The sequence below is a fragment of the Pseudopipra pipra genome, chromosome 10, assembly GCF_036250125.1.
Source record: "Pseudopipra pipra isolate bDixPip1 chromosome 10, bDixPip1.hap1, whole genome shotgun sequence".
Lineage (NCBI taxonomy): Eukaryota > Metazoa > Chordata > Aves > Passeriformes > Pipridae > Pseudopipra > Pseudopipra pipra.
This window is the reverse complement of record NC_087558.1, coordinates 9,133,702-9,152,323: the sequence shown is the minus strand read 5'-3', so window position 1 is coordinate 9,152,323 and position 18,622 is coordinate 9,133,702. Positions and strand designations below refer to the sequence as shown.

The 18,622-nt window shown below is 61.7% G+C and overlaps 3 protein-coding genes across 8 annotated transcripts; 2 read left to right on the top strand and 1 right to left on the bottom strand.

Moving 5' to 3' along the window:
- Positions 1 to 4: 4 nt before the first annotated feature.
- On the bottom strand, positions 5 to 8,356 carry ECE2 (endothelin converting enzyme 2). Of its 6 annotated transcripts, none has more exons than XM_064666028.1 (19): positions 8,265 to 8,356; positions 6,499 to 6,585; positions 5,974 to 6,118; positions 5,569 to 5,784; positions 5,370 to 5,494; positions 5,079 to 5,225; positions 4,937 to 5,002; positions 4,577 to 4,765; positions 4,056 to 4,198; positions 3,813 to 3,927; positions 3,440 to 3,550; positions 3,149 to 3,247; positions 2,985 to 3,062; positions 2,686 to 2,789; positions 2,283 to 2,393; positions 1,884 to 1,951; positions 1,069 to 1,259; positions 887 to 982; positions 5 to 764 (listed from the first exon to the last, which is right to left on the bottom strand). In XM_064666028.1, the coding sequence occupies exons 1-19, from the start codon at positions 8,304 to 8,306 to the stop codon at positions 588 to 590; spliced, it is 2,310 nt and encodes a 769-aa protein (XP_064522098.1). In that variant the 5' UTR covers positions 8,307 to 8,356; the 3' UTR covers positions 5 to 587. The 6 variants fall into 6 exon arrangements, 4 of the variants coding, with proteins under 4 accessions (XP_064522098.1, XP_064522097.1, XP_064522100.1 ...); XM_064666027.1 differs by having other exon boundaries at positions 6,499 to 6,588; positions 8,265 to 8,321; XR_010433040.1 differs by lacking the exon at positions 5 to 764 and adding an exon at positions 1,634 to 1,692 and having other exon boundaries at positions 889 to 982; positions 6,499 to 6,588; positions 8,265 to 8,321.
- LOC135419541 (proline-rich protein 2-like) lies at positions 6,492 to 9,171 on the top strand. Its single transcript, XM_064666038.1, has 2 exons — positions 6,492 to 6,585; positions 8,265 to 9,171. Coding segments are annotated over exons 1-2 (909 nt in total). The 5' UTR covers positions 6,492 to 6,583.
- A 1,051-nt stretch (positions 9,172 to 10,222) lies between these two features.
- PSMD2 (proteasome 26S subunit ubiquitin receptor, non-ATPase 2) lies at positions 10,223 to 17,509 on the top strand. The gene is made up of 21 exons (XM_064666026.1): positions 10,223 to 10,397; positions 11,074 to 11,130; positions 11,501 to 11,665; positions 11,912 to 12,033; positions 12,409 to 12,633; positions 12,737 to 12,895; positions 13,180 to 13,324; positions 13,511 to 13,571; positions 13,825 to 13,971; positions 14,141 to 14,247; positions 14,639 to 14,766; positions 14,846 to 14,933; positions 15,264 to 15,426; positions 15,523 to 15,624; positions 15,712 to 15,857; positions 16,073 to 16,156; positions 16,289 to 16,457; positions 16,553 to 16,647; positions 16,806 to 16,932; positions 17,020 to 17,138; positions 17,220 to 17,509. The coding sequence occupies exons 1-21, from the start codon at positions 10,263 to 10,265 to the stop codon at positions 17,400 to 17,402; spliced, it is 2,727 nt and encodes a 908-aa protein (XP_064522096.1). The 5' UTR covers positions 10,223 to 10,262; the 3' UTR covers positions 17,403 to 17,509.
- Positions 17,510 to 18,622: the final 1,113 nt, after the last annotated feature.

Below are 18,622 nucleotides of genomic sequence, written 5' to 3'. Positions count from 1 at the left end.
GGAGTAAGTGGAAACTGCTTTTATTCGTTACATAAACTCGGCGACAGCCACCCACACCTGAAGGCACCAGAGTCCCCGCTGCCGCCCGCTGGTCCCAGCAGAGGTGGATGGGGAAGCCAAGCTGGATCGGGAGGGGACAAGGGAAGTGCGGAGCCGGGTGGCCCCTAGTCTCCATTTCTGGCAGGCTGCGGGGCAGGAGCGGGGGTATCTTGGCTCTAGTGCTTTCCCTGGGACCCCTCTGACCTGCCCACCTGCGAGGGGGGGATGCAGTGCAGGGAGACGCTGAGCTGTGCCCGACTCAAGCACATCAGGGTTGGGGGCAGAGTTGCGTTTTGGGGGTGCTACAGCCTCTCTGCCGGTCGTGTCCAGCCCCAGGCTGCGGATGGGACTGCGGTGGGTGCCTGGTGTGGGGCCGTGTGTGCCGGGGAGGGGGCAGAGGTGGGGTCTGCGGTTTGTGCACAGGAGGGGAACCGCGACAGAGCGTGACCTCCGCTCTCTGCCCGTAGCGAGCTCTAGCAGCCAGCGAGGGCTGGGGGCGGGGGCACAGCATGGCATTGTCCCCTCTGTCCACAGCACCCTCCCCCTCCCTACCACACCTCACAGTGCTTGCCGGGGTTCATGGGGGAGCCCAGGGGGCAGCCGAAATGTTCGACAAAGTCCCGGGAGTTGCTGAGGGTGCCGATGACACGGTACTTGTCGGGGCTGTGGGGGTCGGTCACCAGCCCTTCATGGGAGCTCTCGGGTGTCCGGACGGAGCACCACACCTGGTGGAGTGGGAGTAGCCTCAGGGATGGGGACAGAACCCCCAGAGCAGCTGTGGGGGGCTGTGGGGTGGCTCTGAGCAGCCAAGGAGGGACAGATAACCCATCACCCCGCTCAACCCTACCTGTGCAAAGCCCACGAAAAAAAGCTGGTGGTTGGTGAGTCCCAGGGCTGGCAGACGCTTCTCCTCCCCGTTCTTCTGCAGCCAGGACTTGTATGCCTGCGGGAGAACTGGCCTGAAGCCCCAGGGAGGGACAGACGGGAGAGGGGGGGCGGTCCGTGTCCCCTCCGGGCGGCAGCACTCACGTTGTAGGCTGCCTTGAGCCCGCCGTTGTCAGCGATGTTCTCGCCCAGCGTCTGCCGCCCGTTGACCTTCTCGCTGTGGACAGTGTAGCGGCCGTACTGCTCGGTCATGCACGCCGTCCGGTTCTTGAAGGCCTCCAGGGAGGAGTTCTGCCACCACGGCCGCAGGTTTCCCTCCTTGTCGTACTCTCGTCCTGTGGGACCGAGCCGTGGGGTGGCGTGGGACCAGGGGGGCCCGAAGCAGAGTGGGGTGCGGTGGGAGAGCGCCAGGGGATGCCGGGGGACCTGGCGCCTTGGGTCCATGCCATGGGGGGATGGTGTCCCGCAGTCCCTACTCTGGGCAGGCTCTGGCTGGGGCGCAGCTGCGCATTTGGGTCCCCAGGCATCCCCCGGTGCCTTCCCACTATCCAAACCCAGATCTGTGATCCCACAATCCCCCATTGACCCCATGTCTGCTCCGGGGCTGTGGTGAAGGCACAAAGCAGAGCGGATGCGAGAAGGACCCGCCCCGTGCCCCGCGGGGAGGAGGGTGAGGAGGGGGCCGGGGCTGCAGACACCGTGTCCTCACCAAGCGGATGGAGCGAAAGCTGCACAGAGAAGCCGGGGGGAGGTGTCGGCGGGTGCCACCTGGGGAGACAGGACGATAGAAGGGGGGGCGGCCGGGGGGGCACGAGCACGCACGATGCAATGGATGGCAAAGCGGGACCCCTGTGCACCCAGGGCACCCCTTGCCCATGCCGAGGGCAGGGGCGGGTGTGGGGCTGGGGAGGGCAGGAAGGTAACAGGAGTCGGGGCTGGGGCTGCCCATGGGCTCTCACCTTGGTCGTCGAACGCGTGGGTCAGTTCATGCCCCATCACCACGCCGATGCCACCAAAATTAAGGGCTCTGTGGGGCCATGGGAAAGAGCCAGGTAAGTACGGGGGGGGTGTGTGTGCTGGTGTTGCAGTCTGCCTCTGCCTGGCCACCCCCTCCACAGCCTAGGCACCCGACCAGACTCTTTTCCAGTTGGGACCCAGCTGGGAATGAGTCTTACTGGGGACACTGATGGCCCTAAGGTTACTCTGCAGGCTGTCTTGGCTGCAGGATGTAAAGCCTTGCATGATGCTTAAGCCCCCCAGGGCTTTGCTTTGTTACTGTGGGTGGCTCTGTGGCGTGCTGGCCCCAATCCAGCCCATGCCCCCCCACTCCCAGGAGGTGTCCCCCATGCCAGGCTCACTTGGGGTGGTTGCGGGCATAGAAGGGGGCCTGCAGGATGCCGGCAGGGAAGACGATCCCATTCTTGGTGGGCAGGTAGTAGGCATTGACGGTCTGCGGTGTCATGCTCCATCTGGGGCAGGGAGGTGTGACAGGGGACAGGCAAGGCTGTGTCACCTCTCACCCAGCCCACCACCCTCCTGTGCCATCACGCACCATGGCTTCCCTGTGCCACCCTGCCCGGGGCTGGCACTTTTGCCCCCATCCTGTGACCAAGGGACCATGTCCTGGGGACAAGCTACAGCCACCACAGGTGACCTACAGTGCTGTGCTACCCCATGGGGGGACCTCCTTCCCACTGAGCCAGTGCCACCCAGGCACCCCGATGTCACATCCTCTGTCCCCCCCCAGGCCTTCCCCCTTACTGGTCGCGGTTGGGGGGTTTCCGGAGCTGGTCAGCCATCACTTTGGCAGAGAAATTGTAGAAGTTGAGCATGTTCTGGAAGAAGGAGTCTTCAGAGACCTCGTACTGGTGAGGAAGAGGAGGGATCAGGAGGGGCCCACTGAGATGGTTCCCCACACCCCGGCCAGGATGCATTCAGTACCAGGGTGGTTCTGCACAGTGTCCCAAATGCCTGACCTTGTGGCCCTGGCCATGAGACAGTGACATTGCCCCACCATGGGGCCCCCAAGGGCTTGGTGTGAGCAGGGACCAGCCCCCTACCCCATCGTAAACATCATCCAGCTCCTTGTTGTCCAGAATGAAGTCAGGGAAGCCAATCATGTCATAGATGGCATCTGCCTGCATGGGGAGAGGCCCCGACAGTGAGATGGGGGGGTTACTGGGAGGAGATGAGGTCTCACACCCACTTCCCTCCCTGGAGTCACCTTCTCCTTTGCAGCCTGCCTGGTCTTCTCATCCATCCAGTCCAGCTGCTCCAGAGACACCTCGAAGGCTGCCCGGATCTCGCTAATCATCTCCTCAGCCTGGGGAGGGGAGGGAATGAAGGCCCCCTACCCCCACCAGCCCCTTTGCGGGGAGAGAGTAGACAGGACACAACCTCCCCAGGGCTGGGGGTCCCAATTCCCAGCTCCCCACCTTCCAGCCCTAGGACTGGAGGGGAAACGGGATTCCCAAGGATGGTGATGGGGAGGGGGTGGGGGCAGAAGTGTCCTCACGATGGCCTTGCTGTCCCGGTCAAAGGTGGCTTTGACGAAAAGGGAGCCCAGAGCAAAGCCCAGTGTGTCATCCGTGTTGGAGATGCAGGTTTGCCAGCGGGGTGTGCAGGACTGTGGGAGTGAGATGAGGGTCTGTAAGATGCCCAGCTCACTCCCCTGCTCCTCTCCCTTCACCCAGCCTGGCTCAGCCTCCTCACCAGAGGGGAGATGCTCAGCAGTTAAACCCCATCCCAAAAGATGATCCCTGGCTTCCCTCTGCAGCATCCAGGGCTTAGCATCCTAAGGACATCCCAAGGGCATCCCAAGGGCAGAGGAGATCCTGGCTGCTTCCAGGCCAGGAGCAGAGGGGGCTTGTCCCAGGACATACTGTTACCTTCCTGGTGCCATAGAGTGTCTCCAGCAGCCTCTCCTGGGCTGTCTCAAAGCGCTGATCCAGGCTGGAGACCGTTTTCTGCACCAAGTTCCAGATCAGGTAGTTGTTCAGGATGCTGCAAGAGCAGAGATATGCCACAGCTCACCACAATCTGTGGGCATGTTCCAGACTCCAAGCCACTGACAAGCCCAAAATGTGCCCCTGCCATGGGGGGGCATGGCTGAGGGCACGCAGGAGCCTCACCTCCTGTCAGTGTCATTGATGAGGTCAGAGACCTGCTGGAGGTAGGTGTCCCCATACACCACCACGGGCTCCGTGTCTGCCAGCTCCAGTGGGGCCAGGGAATAAGACAGATAATCCAGCCAGTCAATGGCAGGGGCCAGCACCTGGAGGGGACATGACGATGTGGCACCAGGTGGAGGACACCCTGGGGCAGGGGGCTGTGCTCTCTGGGAAGGTCCCAAGGTCCCTCACCACATCAGATCTCTCACTGCCACCAAGCACCCTTCCTGTTGCTCTTAATGCTGCAGGACAAGGAGGGGACCCCTGGATCCCGCTGTGCAAGGTGGCAGCTCCTCCCAAATCCTAAAAACTGGGTAGGTAAGCACCTCACTCCAGCACCCAGCACATGTCCCAAAATTGATGGGGCTGCCCAGGGTGTCCTGGAGGGGGGGAGCAGTGGGCATGGACCCCTTGCTGTCCCAGTGGACAACTTCCCATATGTCCCTGGAGGGTTTCCCCAGACTGTGCTGGGCTGTGCCCACCTGCAGCTCGGCAATGTTCATCTTGTGGTAGATCTTCTCATCATCCCTCCGCTCAGCCTGGGGCACGGTGATGTTGGCCAGCTGGGTTTCGAAGTCCAGCACCTGCTGCATCTGGAGGCGGGTGGGCCCTGGGGTGCCCCCCAGCAGCGTGCCCAGCTCCACCATGTAGTCCAGGTAAGCTGCCAGAACCTGCCGGACCCCAAGCCCTCACTCAGCGCTGGCTGCAGCTCGTTCCACCTCCCCAGGGTGAGCACCCAAGGGGCAGGATGCAGGTGCCAGGCGCATCCCAGAGCTGCTCACACCCCATTGCCATGGCTTTCCCTGATTGCTGCCAGCAGCATCCCCAACACCCAGCCTCACCCTCTCATTGGCGGTCTTGTTCAGATAGTAATCCCGGGATGGGAGGAAAAGGCCTGACTGGTCCACCTGGGGGGAGAGAGGAGTAGCACAGACAGCCCAGTCCCACCTGGTGCCTGCCACCCCTCAGTGCCAAGGTGCCAACCTGGATGATGTTGCTGTTGGAGCTCTTGGAGTCTGCACCCACATACACTGTGAAGAAGGGGGTTGCACGGTACGTGCCTGACACGCTCTTGAGTACCTCCATGAAGCTGGTTTGGTTCCAGGAGCCAGTGATGTTCCATCCCCCAATCTGCTGACAGACAGACCTGGCACCTCAAGGAGGGATGGGGTACGTCCCCAAAGGCTGCTCCCTCCCCAGTTACATGGAGAGCTGAGCGGAAGACATGCTGGGCTGAGCCCTGACAGCTTGGCTCACATGTGGATGTCTGCCCACCTTGTCAATGAGCTCCATGAGGGGCTGGGAGCCCAGTTCCTCTATTCTCTGTTCTTTGAGACAGGACAGGTAGTACCGCTGTGTCTTCCGCTCTGCCTCGCTGCTGGAGTTGAAGGTGGCATTCTCTGTGGAAGGCTGTGGGTCAGCCCCAGGGACACAGTGGCCACCCCCTCAGTGCCTGTGACCCCTTGGTGCCCACCTAGGAGATGCTTCATGATGGCCTGGTTCTGGTCCCAGATGCTGTTGAAGGTGCTCCATTTGGAGCGCCCATTGGGCAGTGGGTTCCTCTTGATCCAGCCCCCACATGAGTACTGGTAGAAGTCCTGGCATGGGTCCATCTCTGTATCCAGGGCCTCCAGGATCTTGCTGGCCACCCGGACGCAGGCAGCCGTCAGGCACGTGCTGTGAGAGGGATCTGGCAGGGAAGGCATGCCTGTGGCTGGGCAAATGGACTGGGGGAAACTGAGGCATGGAGCGGGGCCAAGCCCTGCCTGCACCCCAGGATAGGCAGAGCACCCAGAGCAGGTGCCTCAGGCTTGACCCATCACTCCTCATCCTCCCATGTCCTCCCGGATGTGGGGACACGACTGCCAACTCCCCCTACCTCTCTGGTACTGAATGGCCAGGGTGATGACAGCGACGCTCAGCAGCAGGGCCAGGGAAACGGCGATGGCGCAGAGCACCAGCTCCAGCTGGCTGCGCGAGGCCAGGCGGCTCAGCAGCGTCCCCGGCCCCTTCCGAAACCCCACCTGGGCAGGAGCAGGACCTGCCATCGCACCACGGGGGGACCAGACATCACCACTCCCCCTTCCCTCCCCTGCCACTCTCCGGTGCCTGGCGTGGCTATATGAGAAGGTGGGGACCAGGGCATCCCTCCCCACCACCCCTGGCAAGCCGGTGGTGGGTTCTGGCAGCCCCCCCAAGCCACAAGGAAGGACAATTGTCCAAGCACACTCTGTGCCGCATTTTGGCTGCCTCCCAGCACATCCCTGGGGACAGCCAGGTCTGGCTTGGCTCCCAGCCCTTCTCCCACTGCCCACCTGGCTGCAAGCAGGCTCTGGCTGAGGGTGAGGGGGGAAGGCAGGGAGGATGGAGAAGGGAAGGATGGAGGAGCTGGGGCAGACCTCACCTCCACGCTGTCTGGAGAGGCGCTGCCATCCCCTGCTGGTTCCGGCCCCTCCTCATCCTGCAGCGTGGCACGCTTGTAGTTGGGCATCTGCTAAGGGATGGAGCGGGCTGGGACAGGGGCATGGAGGGCTGTCACCCACCCTGCCACACCCTTGGGCTCTTATGGGGAGGTGGGCAGTGTCTGCTCAGTGGGTACAAAGAGGGGCGAGGCAGCCCCTGACCACCCTTGGTGCTCCTGAGTCTCCCTCAGAGGTTGTCCCCAGCCCCGGGTGGCTCTGGTGAGCACAGGGAGAACTGCTGGCGGGGAGCTTGGGGGCTGCCACTGGAGCATCCCTCTGCGTAGCCATAGCAGCTGTGTGGCATCAGCCCTGCCGACAGGTGCCACATCGCCACGGAGACGTGGTCCCCGTCACCAAGCAACTGTTGCCTAGTGCTGCTGTCTCACCCCTCCTCCCCTGCCTGGAACTTTCCATGCAGATGTGCATCGATCTGAAACATCTGGAGGTACCTCCTGCCCCATCCCAGCCCTGGGGGTGACCAGGGCGCAGGACAGAGTGTGTGAGGGGAGAAGGGGCACTACAAGGGTACCAGCTATCAGGGCAGGATCCCCCTTATCCCTGGCCTTGCAGGGCAGTTTGCATGGACCCAACCGTGAGGGCTGCTGAGGACTCAGCCAAGAGGGAGCTGGTGGAATTGAGTCAGCAGCATTGGAGGGGGGGATGAGCTAGAAGAAAATGCTGGGGATTTTGGTGGAATAGACTCAGCAATGCTGCTGGTCATAAGCTATCCTTAGGCTTCAGAGTTAATGCCTGAGTGGCTTGTGGATCACCCTCCAGCCTGTGCTACAGAATGAAGTGAACGCCCAGGGCTGCCTGCAAGGCTGGTGTCGGGGGCCAGGAACGAGCTAGGGTGGGACAGATGATGTGCAGGGGGTGAAGCAGAGTGAGTGCCTCATGCCTAACTCTGCCCACTGCCACACTGCTGGGATGGGGAGGGGGCATCGCCAAGGGCTGCCATGGGACCGTGGGATTGACGGTTGGCAGGAACCCCCCACTAGGGTGGATTCCTGGGAGATACTGGCATTAGGAGGGATCGTTCAGCACCCTGCAGGAGCTTGGCCAGTCAGACCCCCTCCACTGCCCCACCTCCCCCTAGTATGCTCCTCTCCTCTCCTGCGTGGTCCTCATACTGGACAACAGCCAGCAACCCCTCTCCAGCATTCCTAAGACAGGAGCAGGATCTAGTCCTGGGGCTCCTCCTACCCCCTCTATGGGGCTGAGATGCGCAGGGACAGGGCTTCCTGCCCCCTCCAGGGGTGCTCTCTTGTGGGTCACCCTACGAGCAGCATCACTGTACCCCAGGTGGGCTTCATGCCTTGATGGAGCAGGGTCCGTGGGGCTGTGTCCAAACCACCCTGGCTCCCTCTGTTCAACCCCAGCCAGGGGGTTGGGGGGGCCTTCCTCCCCCAGTCAGGGAGGACAGGGGACCCTCTAGCCACTCAGTTCCCTTAGCCTCATCCCCATGCAGCCCCTGCATCCCTCAGGCTCTCACTGCCCTGTAGTCCCCCATCCTTCCCTCCCACAGGTTTCCGAAGCTCCCCCAGCGCTTCCAGGTCCTTGAGCCCTCCAGCCTCCGGGCTCTCCTGTGCCCGGGCCCCCTCCTGTCCCCCTCGCCGCGCCCCTCGCTGGTCCCCCCATTCCTCTCTCCTCTTGCCCCCCTCCCTGCCCATTGCCCCCGCCCTGCCCCTCCGCTGCCCCGGGCACTCACGGCGTGTCCGAGCTCCTGGAGGGCCACGTTCATCCTGGCCATCCCGGGCCGCCTCCTGCCTAGCTCCGCTCCCCGCCCGGGCCGCGCCGGGCCCCCGCCGCCGCCGCAGCGCCGCCTGCCTCCGCCGCCGCCATGGCCCGCACCGGGCGCCGCGCTGCCGCCAGGACAGGCACCGCCAGCACCGGGATGGGTCGGGGCCGGGACCGGGCAGGGATGGAGTCGCGCCGGAGGGATGGAGCCGCGGGGTGTGGGACCGGCGGCGCGCGGACCACAGGCTCCGGGCGGGGGCGACGAGTGCCGGCGGCCCGGGAGGGGCTGGAGCGGGGACACCGGTGCCCAGCCCCGTCGCACCGCTCCGGTTCGCCCGGCCCGGCCCCACTGCCAAGGTCACTGCCGTGCGCACGAGATGAGCTCCTCACCGGCACCCGCACCGGTATCTGCACCGGCACCGCACCTGCACCCCCAGAGAGCCGCAGCGGCACCTACAGCCTCCCCCAGCGACACGGGCACTCGGACCGGCACCCGCACCGGCACGGGCAGCACAACCCAGGCTCACACCCCAACGGGCACCGGCACACGGACACATGGACCGGCGCTGGGCTTCAGCACCCGGGGAGGCACATCAGCGCCGCACAGCACCGGTTACTGGCTCCGGCAGCGGCAGCGGGTGGTAACGGTGCAGAGCCGTGGCGGCACCCCCTGCTCCGGTACCCGGGCACATGCCCCAGTGCACCAGCACCCGCACAGGTGGATTCACACATGCACACTGACACCTCATCTTGGGTACCTAAAGGATGGCACCCCGATGTCACCCTCAGGCCCGTGCCATAGCACACGCACCCAGGGGTTCACAGCTGTGGTACTGTGGGAACGCCGTGGCTGTGCACTACCTCACATCCTGCCTTGACACCTCCTAGCCCTGTGTGACCACCTGCCTGGGACAGGGCATTGCTGCAGGTCACCTGCTCAGTGCCTGGGGTGCTGCCAGGCAGTTCCTCAAGGAGCACAGCCTGGGGTGCTGCCCGGGAGGTTAAGATGTCCCCTAGAATGCCTGGTGGGGCTGGGTGAGGCAAGGCCACCTGCACAAACTGTGGAGCCAGGGCACATGAGCAGGAGCTGTGTGTGTGCACAGGGGTGCCCATGGGTGTCTGTGGCATGAGGGGCCCCACCGAGCCTGCCAGCCCCGGGCAATACCACTTCACTTGTCTGGCTCAGGTGGTGGCATGCCCCATGCCAGGGTGGCAGAGTCCCAGGTCCCCTGCTGCCAGTGGTCCCTGGCAGTGCCAGTGCTGCCAGTGTCAGCGCTGGTGTTGGTGTCGGTGTCAGTGTTGGTGCTGATGGCAGTATCAGTGCCGCTGTCAGTGCCACTGTTGGTGCTGGTGTCAGTGTCAGTACCGGTGTTTCAGTGTTGGTGTTGGTGCCAGTGTCAATGTCAGTGTCGCTGTTGGAACCAGTGCCAGTGTTGGTGTCAGTGCCAGTGTCGGTGTCAGTGCCGGTGTTGGTACCAATGTCGGTGCCAGTGTTGGTGCTGATGGCACTGTTGGTACCAGTGCCGGTGTCAGCGTCAGTGTCAGTGCTGGTGTCAGTGTTGGTGCTGGTGCCAGTGCCGGTGTTGGTACCGATGCTGGTGTCAGTGTTGGTGCTGATGGCACTGTTGGTACCAGTGTTGGTGTCACTGTCGGTGCTGGTGCCAGTGTCAGTGTCAATGCCGGTGCAGGTGTCACTGTGGGTACCGGTGTCGGTGTCACTATTGGTGTCACTGTCACTATCGGCGCCACTATCGGTGCCACTGTCACTACAGGTGTCACTATCGGTGCCGGTGTCCCTGTCGGTGTCACTGTCACTATCGGTGTCACTATCGCTCCCGGTGTCCCTATCGGTGCTGCTGCTCCCGCACGTGGAGCCGCCCCGCCCCGCACCCGGCCCCGCCCCAGGCGCGCGGCAGTGCCGTCACGGCGCTGCGCAGGCGCGGTGGAGCGGAGGCGCGGCGGGGCGAACATGGACGCGGGCGGCGGCGGCGGCCAGAGCCGGGTGCAGGGTGGCCCTGGGGCAGGAGGCGACGAGAAGCCCACGCCGCCCTGGGGCCGGGACCGCCGGGACCCGCCGGCCGGGCCCGAGAAGGAGCAGGAGCTGGTGAGCGCCGCCGTGTCGCGAGCCGCAGCTGAGTCACGGCTCGGTCGGGCCCGCGTCACCGACGGGGGCGGGACGTCATCCCGCGTCACGGGGGCGGCCGGCATCCCTCCGGGAACGGGGCGTCATCCACGTCACGAGGGCGGCCGGCATCCCTCCGGGGACTCCCTCCGGCAGGGCGCCGTGACGTCGTGGGGTGCCCGCGTGACGCAACTGAGGGCTCCCGGTGCTGGGAGGGGTGCTCAGGGGTCTCGGTGGAGCGGGATGAGTGGGGCTGTGATGTAACCAGGGTGTGCATGTGACAGTGGGCACTACGGAGGTGTCCCCACTTTGCCCAACACGGGGGTGACCTTGGCTTTGGGGGTGCCCATGGGCTGGGGGGCGCAGCCTCTGGATGAAGGTGTCCCCCCGAGGGGCTGTGCCTTGACGTGCCCCTCTGGGTGTGTTTTCATAGAACACAGTGTAATGAGGGAGGCACATCTCACTCCCTGGGAATGGGTGGTTTGTCTGGGAGGGTATCCCCAGTAACATGAGCATTGCTCCACCAGGGATAGTGCCCTGAGCGGGGAATGTCTCACTATGTCCTGGTCCCCCTGCGGCTTGGGGTGACACTGTGCTGTCACACTGAGTAATTGTGCTGGACACCCTTAACTCTGCTTTCTCCTGCGCATTTTGGCAGTCTGAGGAAGACAAGCAGCTGCAGGATGAGCTGGAGATGCTGGTGGAGCGTCTAGGGGTAAGTCTGTGCTGTGCCCCTCAGGAAGGGGTCCTGGCCAGGACTTGAGTCCGTCTGTCCCTCCATTATGGTTGTTCCTTGTGCAGTGGAGATGGGGAGTTTGATCTTGAGTGTGACCCCTCCTTGTCTGCTGCAGCTTGTCCCCCAACCTTGCTGCCTGTTTGACCTGTGCCCAAGGGACCTCTGTGTCCCTGGTGTGTGGGTGGCTTTCTGCCCTGCTGTGCCCTCCCTCCCCAGCTCTTGGGCTTCGGAGGCAGCTCAGGGCAGGGGGTTGTTCTTCTCAGAGCCGTAGCTGTGTTTGGGGAGAACTGGTACAGTGGTGGCTCAGGAACCAGCTCACAGGGCCCTGACAGGCAGCTTCCTTTTGCAGGAAAAAGACACATCACTCTACCGGCCAGCCTTGGAGGAGCTGCGGAGGCAGATTCGCTCCTCCACCACCTCCATGACCTCTGTTCCCAAACCCCTCAAGTTCCTACGGCCCCATTATGGCAAGCTGAAGGAGATCTATGAGAACATGGCTCCAGGAGAGAACAAGGTAAAGGTTTTTGGCCCCACCATCCCATGTGACTGGAGCGACAGTACTAGGGCAGGCAATTGCAGAGCTCTCTGGACCCTGTGGTCTAAAGGCAGCCTCTGTGACTTGCTTCAGAGGATTGTTACTTGCCAGGACAGTAGCTTTGCCACCTGTGATGGCTTGTGGAACAGGGAGGGTGTTGTGTCCCTGGCTGCCCCTGATTCCCTGAGCCTAGCCTGTGTCTGGAGCTCTGCACTCTTCCCGCAGCGCTTTGCGGCCGACATCATTTCTGTCCTGGCCATGACCATGAGTGGGGAGCGTGAGTGCCTAAAGTACCGCCTGGTGGGCTCCCAAGAGGAGCTGGCATCTTGGGGGCATGAATACGTCAGGTAAGCCTGAGTGGGATCAGGGCTTGGGGAAGGACAAGGGCTTGGGGGAATTTCCTGGAGCGCTTTGGCTCTGGCCTGTCTGGGATGCATCCTGACTTGCTGGACGTGTGTTTAGCTGCCCCTGTCACACCTGCACATGTGTCACTTCATACTCTATCCACAGTGATTTGCTAGCTGCAGAGATCTTGCTGCCATGGCCTCCAAAATCTTTGCTCTTAAACCTGCTCCTGCTCTGGGCTTGTCCTCCATAAGCTCTGCAGAATGTGGAGTCCCTATAAATAGCACATACCCTGGCTAACTGGCAGCAGCTGCTCCCCATTCTCATGGTTCAGTGAAACTGTTTTCTGTGGTGGTGATGTCCCTTTGTCCCTGCAGACACTTGGCAGGAGAGGTGGCCAAGGAGTGGCAGGAGATCGATGAAGCTGACAAGGCTCAGAGGGACACACTCCTCACCCTGGTCAAGGAGATCGTCCCCTACAACATGGCCCACAATGCAGAGCACGAGGCCTGTGACCTGCTCATGGAGATTGAACAGATGGACATGCTGGAGAAATACATCGATGACAACGCCTACTCCAAAGTGTGCCTCTACCTGACCAGGTGAGGGGGCTCAGCAGGCTGAGGTGCTGGAGGGGGCCTGGTCCCTGCTGGGCCGAGGTTGCCCAATGTGGTCCTCACCCTCACGCCTGTCTCTTCCTCAAAGCTGTGTAAGCTATGTTCCGGAGCCCGAGAACTCAGCTCTCCTGCGCTGTGCTCTGGGCATCTTCCGCAAGTTCAATCGCTACCCTGAAGCCCTGCGCCTGGCTCTGATGCTCAATGATGTGGAGCTGGTGGAGGACATCTTCACCTCCTGCAAAGATGTGTAAGCAGAGATGTTCCCTGTCCTCCGTTCTGCCCCCTGGGGCCTTCACCCATTGTGGTGGGGCACAGCTTCCCATCTGGGCAGAACTGGGTTGGATCCTGCCACTGCTGGAGGTGTCTGGGGGTTCAGACGGAGACTCTTGTCCCTGAAGTCAGGATGAGCAGGAGTGGGTTGTCTCTGTGTGCCTCTAGGCAGGGCAGGTTGGCTCACCCTTTGGTGAACCTGTGTTTGTGCTGGGGTTTGTTGGGGTCTGGGCACTCGGGAAACCTCTCCCATCTGCACAGAGTTGTCCAGAAGCAGATGGCCTTTATGCTGGGCCGCCACGGTGTCTTTCTGGAGCTGAATGAGGATGTGGAGGAGTACGAGGACCTGACAGAGATCATGTCCAATGTCCAGCTCAACAGCAACTTCCTGGCCTTAGCCAGAGAGGTGAGTGTCCCAGCTGGGAAAAGCACCCTGGGCTGCCTCCAGCTGTGGCTGCCCTGGCTGCTGGGCTCCGTGGCAATATCTGAGAAGAAATCCTTCATCCCTATGAGCTTGGCCAGACATCTGGAGAGGTTGCCACTGTAGGGTGTGCTGGCCAGGAGATAACCCCCTTCTCCCTTGTCTCTGCAGCTGGACATCATGGAGCCCAAAGTGCCGGACGATATTTACAAAACCCACCTGGAAAATAACCGTAAGGGCTTGTGTTTTGGCCTTTCTCATCCCTGCCTATGGGGAGTTCCTGGGGCTGCAAGGCACCTCTGTGCCAGTGCAGTCAGCTGTGTATCCTGAGGTGGGCAGATGGCCTGCCTGTGGTCTCTGACCTGTGGATTTGGGCTTCTCCTTCCTGCTGGTGGTGGGACAGGTCTCGTCCCCCTGTGGTGCAGGATGGCTGCACGGCAGAGGGCTTCTCTTGCTGCCTGGCTCACCCTGATGTCCTTCCCCAGGGTTTGGGGGGAGTGGTTCCCAAGTAGACTCAGCCCGGATGAATTTGGCCTCCTCCTTTGTGAACGGCTTTGTGAATGCTGCCTTTGGACAGGACAAGCTGCTGACAGATGATGGCAATAAATGGTTGTACAAGAACAAGGACCACGGTGAGGGATCTGTCTGGGCAGGGGCTTGAAGATGCCCCTATGCTTGGGGTCACTTCTGGGAGCCTGCTGAAAGGGGGCTTGTCATGCTGGCCCATGTCCCTGGCCACCAGAAGCCCCAGGCAGGGCACATCAATTCAGGGCTGATGTGGGCCCTTCTCTGGAACTGCAGGGATGCTGAGTGCTGCAGCCTCACTGGGCACAATCCTGCTGTGGGATGTGGATGGGGGGCTCACGCAAATCGATAAGTACCTGTACTCCTCGGAGGATTACATCAAGGTCAGTGACTCTGATCCTGGCTCTATGTCTGTGTGGGGCGGTCCTGCTGTGAGCTGGGTGTGTGGCTGGCTGGGATATTGGTCATTGCCTTGGTCCACTGTGCAGCTGAGCTCCTACATGGAGAAGGGTTGGATACCCTGTGTCCCAGGCTTTTGAGCAGCTCACAGCAAGGTGAGGAGCTCTTGGGGACTGCCTGAGGCACCTTGGGGTCCCCTTGTCACAGGGATATGAGTTTTAGACTGATCAGCTGGATCCAGAGTAGTGTTGCCCACTTAGTATCAACTTGCCCATCCTGGGGAGTGGGTGTGATGTGTGGGGTGACATCAGTCACTGGCTGGGAGGGTGGTTTGTGTGTTGGTGGCTGGTGCATGATGGTGCTTCTGCCTTGCAGTCCGGAGCCCTCCTGGCCTGTGGCATCGTCAACTCAGGGGTGAAGAACGAGTGTGACCCTGCCCTGGCCCTCCTGTCTGACTACGTCCTCCACAACAGCAACACCATGAGGATTGGAGCCATTTTTGGGTAGGGGCCCGGCCCCAGCCTCCCTGTGCTGTGCAGGGTGGTGCAGTTCCCCACTCACCCCCCTCTGGATTCTCCACAGGCTGGGGCTGGCGTACGCAGGCTCCAACCGCGAGGACGTCCTGACTTTGCTGCTACCTGTGATGGGAGACTCCAAGTCCAGCATGGAGGTAGGGGATGAGGCAGGGTTTGCCTGCAGTTGGTGCTTCCATATCCAGTCCCCAGCAGCTCCTGGGAATGTGGAGTCTGTCCTGCAGCTGGTTTTTGCTCCCAGAGCAAGACTACATGTCTCTGCTCGATGCTATGCTGTGCCAGAGCATGACCCTATTTTCCCCACCTGAGCTGCTACCATGATGGGATTGCAGCAGATGTGGGAGGGTAGGAAACTATCAGGTCTCCCAATAGCCCAAATTTTTGCAGGAAGTGGGGACCAAGGGTACCCAGTACCCAGCTCACTCTGCGCTGTCCCCGTCTACGACATGTCTCCTCTCCTTTACCAGGTGGCTGGTGTGACCGCCCTGGCCTGTGGGATGATATCAGTGGGCTCCTGCAACGGAGATGTCACCTCAACCATCCTTCAGACCATCATGGAGAAAACAGAGCCGGAGCTGAAGGACACGTACGCCCGGTGGCTGCCACTTGGCCTGGGCTTGAACCACTTGGGTAAGGCTGGGCAGTGCCAGTGGCTCATGGGTTGGGGGGACAGGGTGGGAGCATCCCTACCCCATGGTCCTCTAACCACCACACCTTCCTTGGCAGGGAAGGGAGAGGCAATCGAGGCCATCTTGGCAGCGCTGGAGGTGGTGTCAGAGCCATTCCGTAGCTTTGCCAACACACTGGTGGACATCTGTGCCTATGCGGGTGAGTTGGGCTGGTCGAGGTGGGGAGAGGCAAGAGCAGGTCCAGGGCCCTCTGCCTCTTGATCCTGGTCCTCCTCTCTCTTCCCAGGCTCAGGGAATGTTCTGAAGGTGCAACAGCTCCTGCACATCTGCAGTGAGCACTTTGACTCCAAGGAGAAAGAGGAGGACAAGGACAAAAAGGACAAGAAAGAGAAGGAGAAGAAAGAGAGCTCAGCTGACATGGGGGCTCACCAGGTGGGGAAATATGGGATTGGACTTGTATCTCTGGAGCAGGAGTGGCTTTGGAAGGGTCCCGAAGGCCCTTGTGGGGTCAGAGCTGAAGGAAAACAGCCCCCAACAGCATCCTCTGCTCCTTCTTCCCCTGGGCTTGAATGGGCACAGGAGCTGTGAGAACTTGGGTGTTGGGCTGGGTGCTCTCTGTCTGGTGGTCAGTGCCCGTGTTCCCGCAGGGTGTAGCGGTGTTGGGGATCGCGCTCATTGCCATGGGCGAGGAAATCGGTGCGGAGATGGCCCTACGCACATTCGGCCACCTGGTGAGTGACACCAAGGGGACAGCACAGAGCTGGGAAGGGACCTGAGTGTAGAAAGTGGGTATTGCCTCACATCTCAGTAGACCTTACTGCACTTGGTGATCTGGGTCTAACACGCACCGCCTTTCCCTGCAGCTGCGGTATGGGGAGCCCACCCTCCGCCGTGCTGTGCCCTTGGCCCTGGCACTTATATCAGTCTCCAACCCCCGGCTCAACATCCTTGACACCCTCAGCAAGTTCTCCCACGACGCTGACCCCGAAGTCTCCTACAACTCCATCTTTGCCATGGGCATGGTGGGCAGTGGTAAGCCTGGGGACAGCCTGGTTTGGGGCTTGTCTGAGGGCAAAGTGGGAGACCTGAGCATTGTACTCTACTCTGCCTCACCTCCTTGTCCCCAGGTACTAACAATGCCCGTCTGGCAGCGATGCTGCGGCAGCTGGCCCAGTACCACGCCAAGGACCCCAACAACCTCTTCATGGTGCGGTTGGCCCAGGTGATGATCCTGCACTCACTGCTCGTGTGGGGAAGGTTGGAATCCCTGCCCTTGGTGGGAGAGGGGAGTGGTGTCCTGGGGATGTCACCCTTCTGGGGCAGGGCTTGGTGTCTCAGGCATTACGCTGCCACTCTCATGTACTTTCGCTGCCACACCAGGGCCTGACCCACCTGGGCAAGGGGACGCTCACCCTGTGCCCATACCACAGTGATCGCCAGCTCATGAGCCAGGTGGCTGTGGCTGGGCTGCTGACTGTCCTCATGTCCTTCCTGGATGTGCGCAACAGTGAGTACCGTGGGCTCCATCCCCCCAGCCCCCTCTGCCCCACAGGGTGGGCATCGCTCAGCCACTTTGCTTCTGTCTCTCCTCCAGTTATCCTGGGCAAGTCCCACTATGTTCTCTATGGCCTTGTTGCTGCCATGCAGCCCCGCATGCTGGTCACCTTTGACGAGGAGCTGCGACCTCTGCCTGTGTCGGTTCGGGTGGGACAGGTAAGGGGCAGCCAGAGCTGGGGATGGGGTGCTCTGATGTTCCTGGGTGACCACAGCATTGACCTTGCTCTTCTCTCGCAGGCTGTGGATGTGGTGGGCCAGGCAGGCAAACCCAAAACCATCACTGGCTTCCAGACTCACACAACACCAGTACTGTTGGCACATGGAGAGCGGGCAGAGCTGGCCACAGAGGAGCACGTGCCCGTGACACCCATCCTGGAGGGATTTGTTATCCTACGCAAGAACCCCAACTACGACGTTTGAGCCAAAGGGGGGTTGGGGGGTGGGTAGGTGGTTTGGGAGGGGAGGGAAAAAAAAATTGGTTTTTTTTGTTACTGAGAGTCAAGGAAATAAACTAGGCGGAGACTCTAGTGCTGCTATCCTCGTGGTGGAAGTGCAGGCTGGGCTCTCATCCCTTTGGGAGTGCCTGCTGCCCATGGGGGCCAGGCACAGTGCAGACCCCGAGAAGCAAGAAGTGAACACAGAGTTGTGGGGTGCCATGGGTGCTCCTGATCTTCAGCACCTGCCTGTCCCTGTGTGTGTGCCTGGCACAGCTATGTGTGCTGGCAGTGTGCAGCTCCCCTGAGCCCAGCGCTGCCTGTCCCCAGCCAGGACTGCCTTCCTGGGGTGTCTTGGCTGGCAACTCCCAGCTTTCAGCTGTCCTCCCAGATGCACTGGGCTCTGCCATCATTTGGTGCTGCTCTAGAGCTGGCATTGGAGTTAAAATCGGTCTTGGGGTGGGATGAAGGCCACAAGGGAAGTATTTTTAGGAAAGAGGAAAAACCCTGTCCTGTTTCCAAAATTGACATTGTCCCCACCCTGCCCTGACCCAGGCTGGTGGCTGTGGGCTGTGTCTGGGTGGCTGTGAGGTGCTGGATGGAGGTTGGGACGGGTGTGTGGTGTTGAGTCTAAAGGCGAGTGGGATGGGTGCAGGGTATGGGTAAGGTGCCGTGTCTTAGGGGGGGATGGTGGGGGCCATGTCCCCCGTGGGTGTGAGGTGCTGGGTGGGTCCTGGATAGGTGCAGCTCCTGGGTGTGGGAGTGGATCAGGCACTGGATGGGTGCAAGTCCTGCATAAGAGCAGATGCCAATGGATGCAGGTCCTGGGTGGGGAAGGTACCAATGAAGACCACGGATGTGGTCAGGGCAGGGTTCAGGTTAGGGCTATGGAGCGCAGGTGAGTGCAAGCCGGGGCAGTGGTAAATTCTGGCTGGGGGGAGGTCTGGGTGAGGCCGGATCCCCGATGCTGTCGGTTCCCGGGTGGGTGCGGATCCCGGTGGTACGGGTTTCTGGGTGGGTGTGGGTCCCGGCGATGCCGGTTCCTGGGTGGCTGTAGGTCGCGGGTGGGTGGGGAGTCCTGGCGATGCCGGTATCACCCGGTCCCCATGTGACCCCGCACGGGGCGGGCGGGGGAGGGCCGGGCGGTGGGCGTGGCCTGCAAGGAAGGGGCGCGGCCTAACCGGACCCTTCCCTCCTGTGGGGCGC

Excerpts from the sequence above, each read along its gene's own strand:
- ECE2 (XM_064666027.1), bottom strand. The coding sequence starts at position 8,306 with ATGGCCAGGATGAACGTGGCCCTCCAGGAGCTCGGACACGCC. Across the intron at positions 4,766-4,936 it reads ACAAGACCGCCAATGAGAGG|GTTCTGGCAGCTTACCTGGA; the intron begins GTGAGGCTGGGT and ends GGGGTCCGGCAG. Across the intron at positions 3,928-4,055 it reads ATCAATGACACTGACAGGAG|CATCCTGAACAACTACCTGA; the intron begins GTGAGGCTCCTG and ends CTGCTCTTGCAG.
- PSMD2 (XM_064666026.1), top strand. The coding sequence starts at position 10,263 with ATGGACGCGGGCGGCGGCGGCGGCCAGAGCCGGGTGCAGGGTGGCCCT. Across the intron at positions 15,625-15,711 it reads GGACATCTGTGCCTATGCGG|GCTCAGGGAATGTTCTGAAG; the intron begins GTGAGTTGGGCT and ends CTCTCTTCCCAG. Across the intron at positions 17,139-17,219 it reads TGTCGGTTCGGGTGGGACAG|GCTGTGGATGTGGTGGGCCA; the intron begins GTAAGGGGCAGC and ends CTTCTCTCGCAG.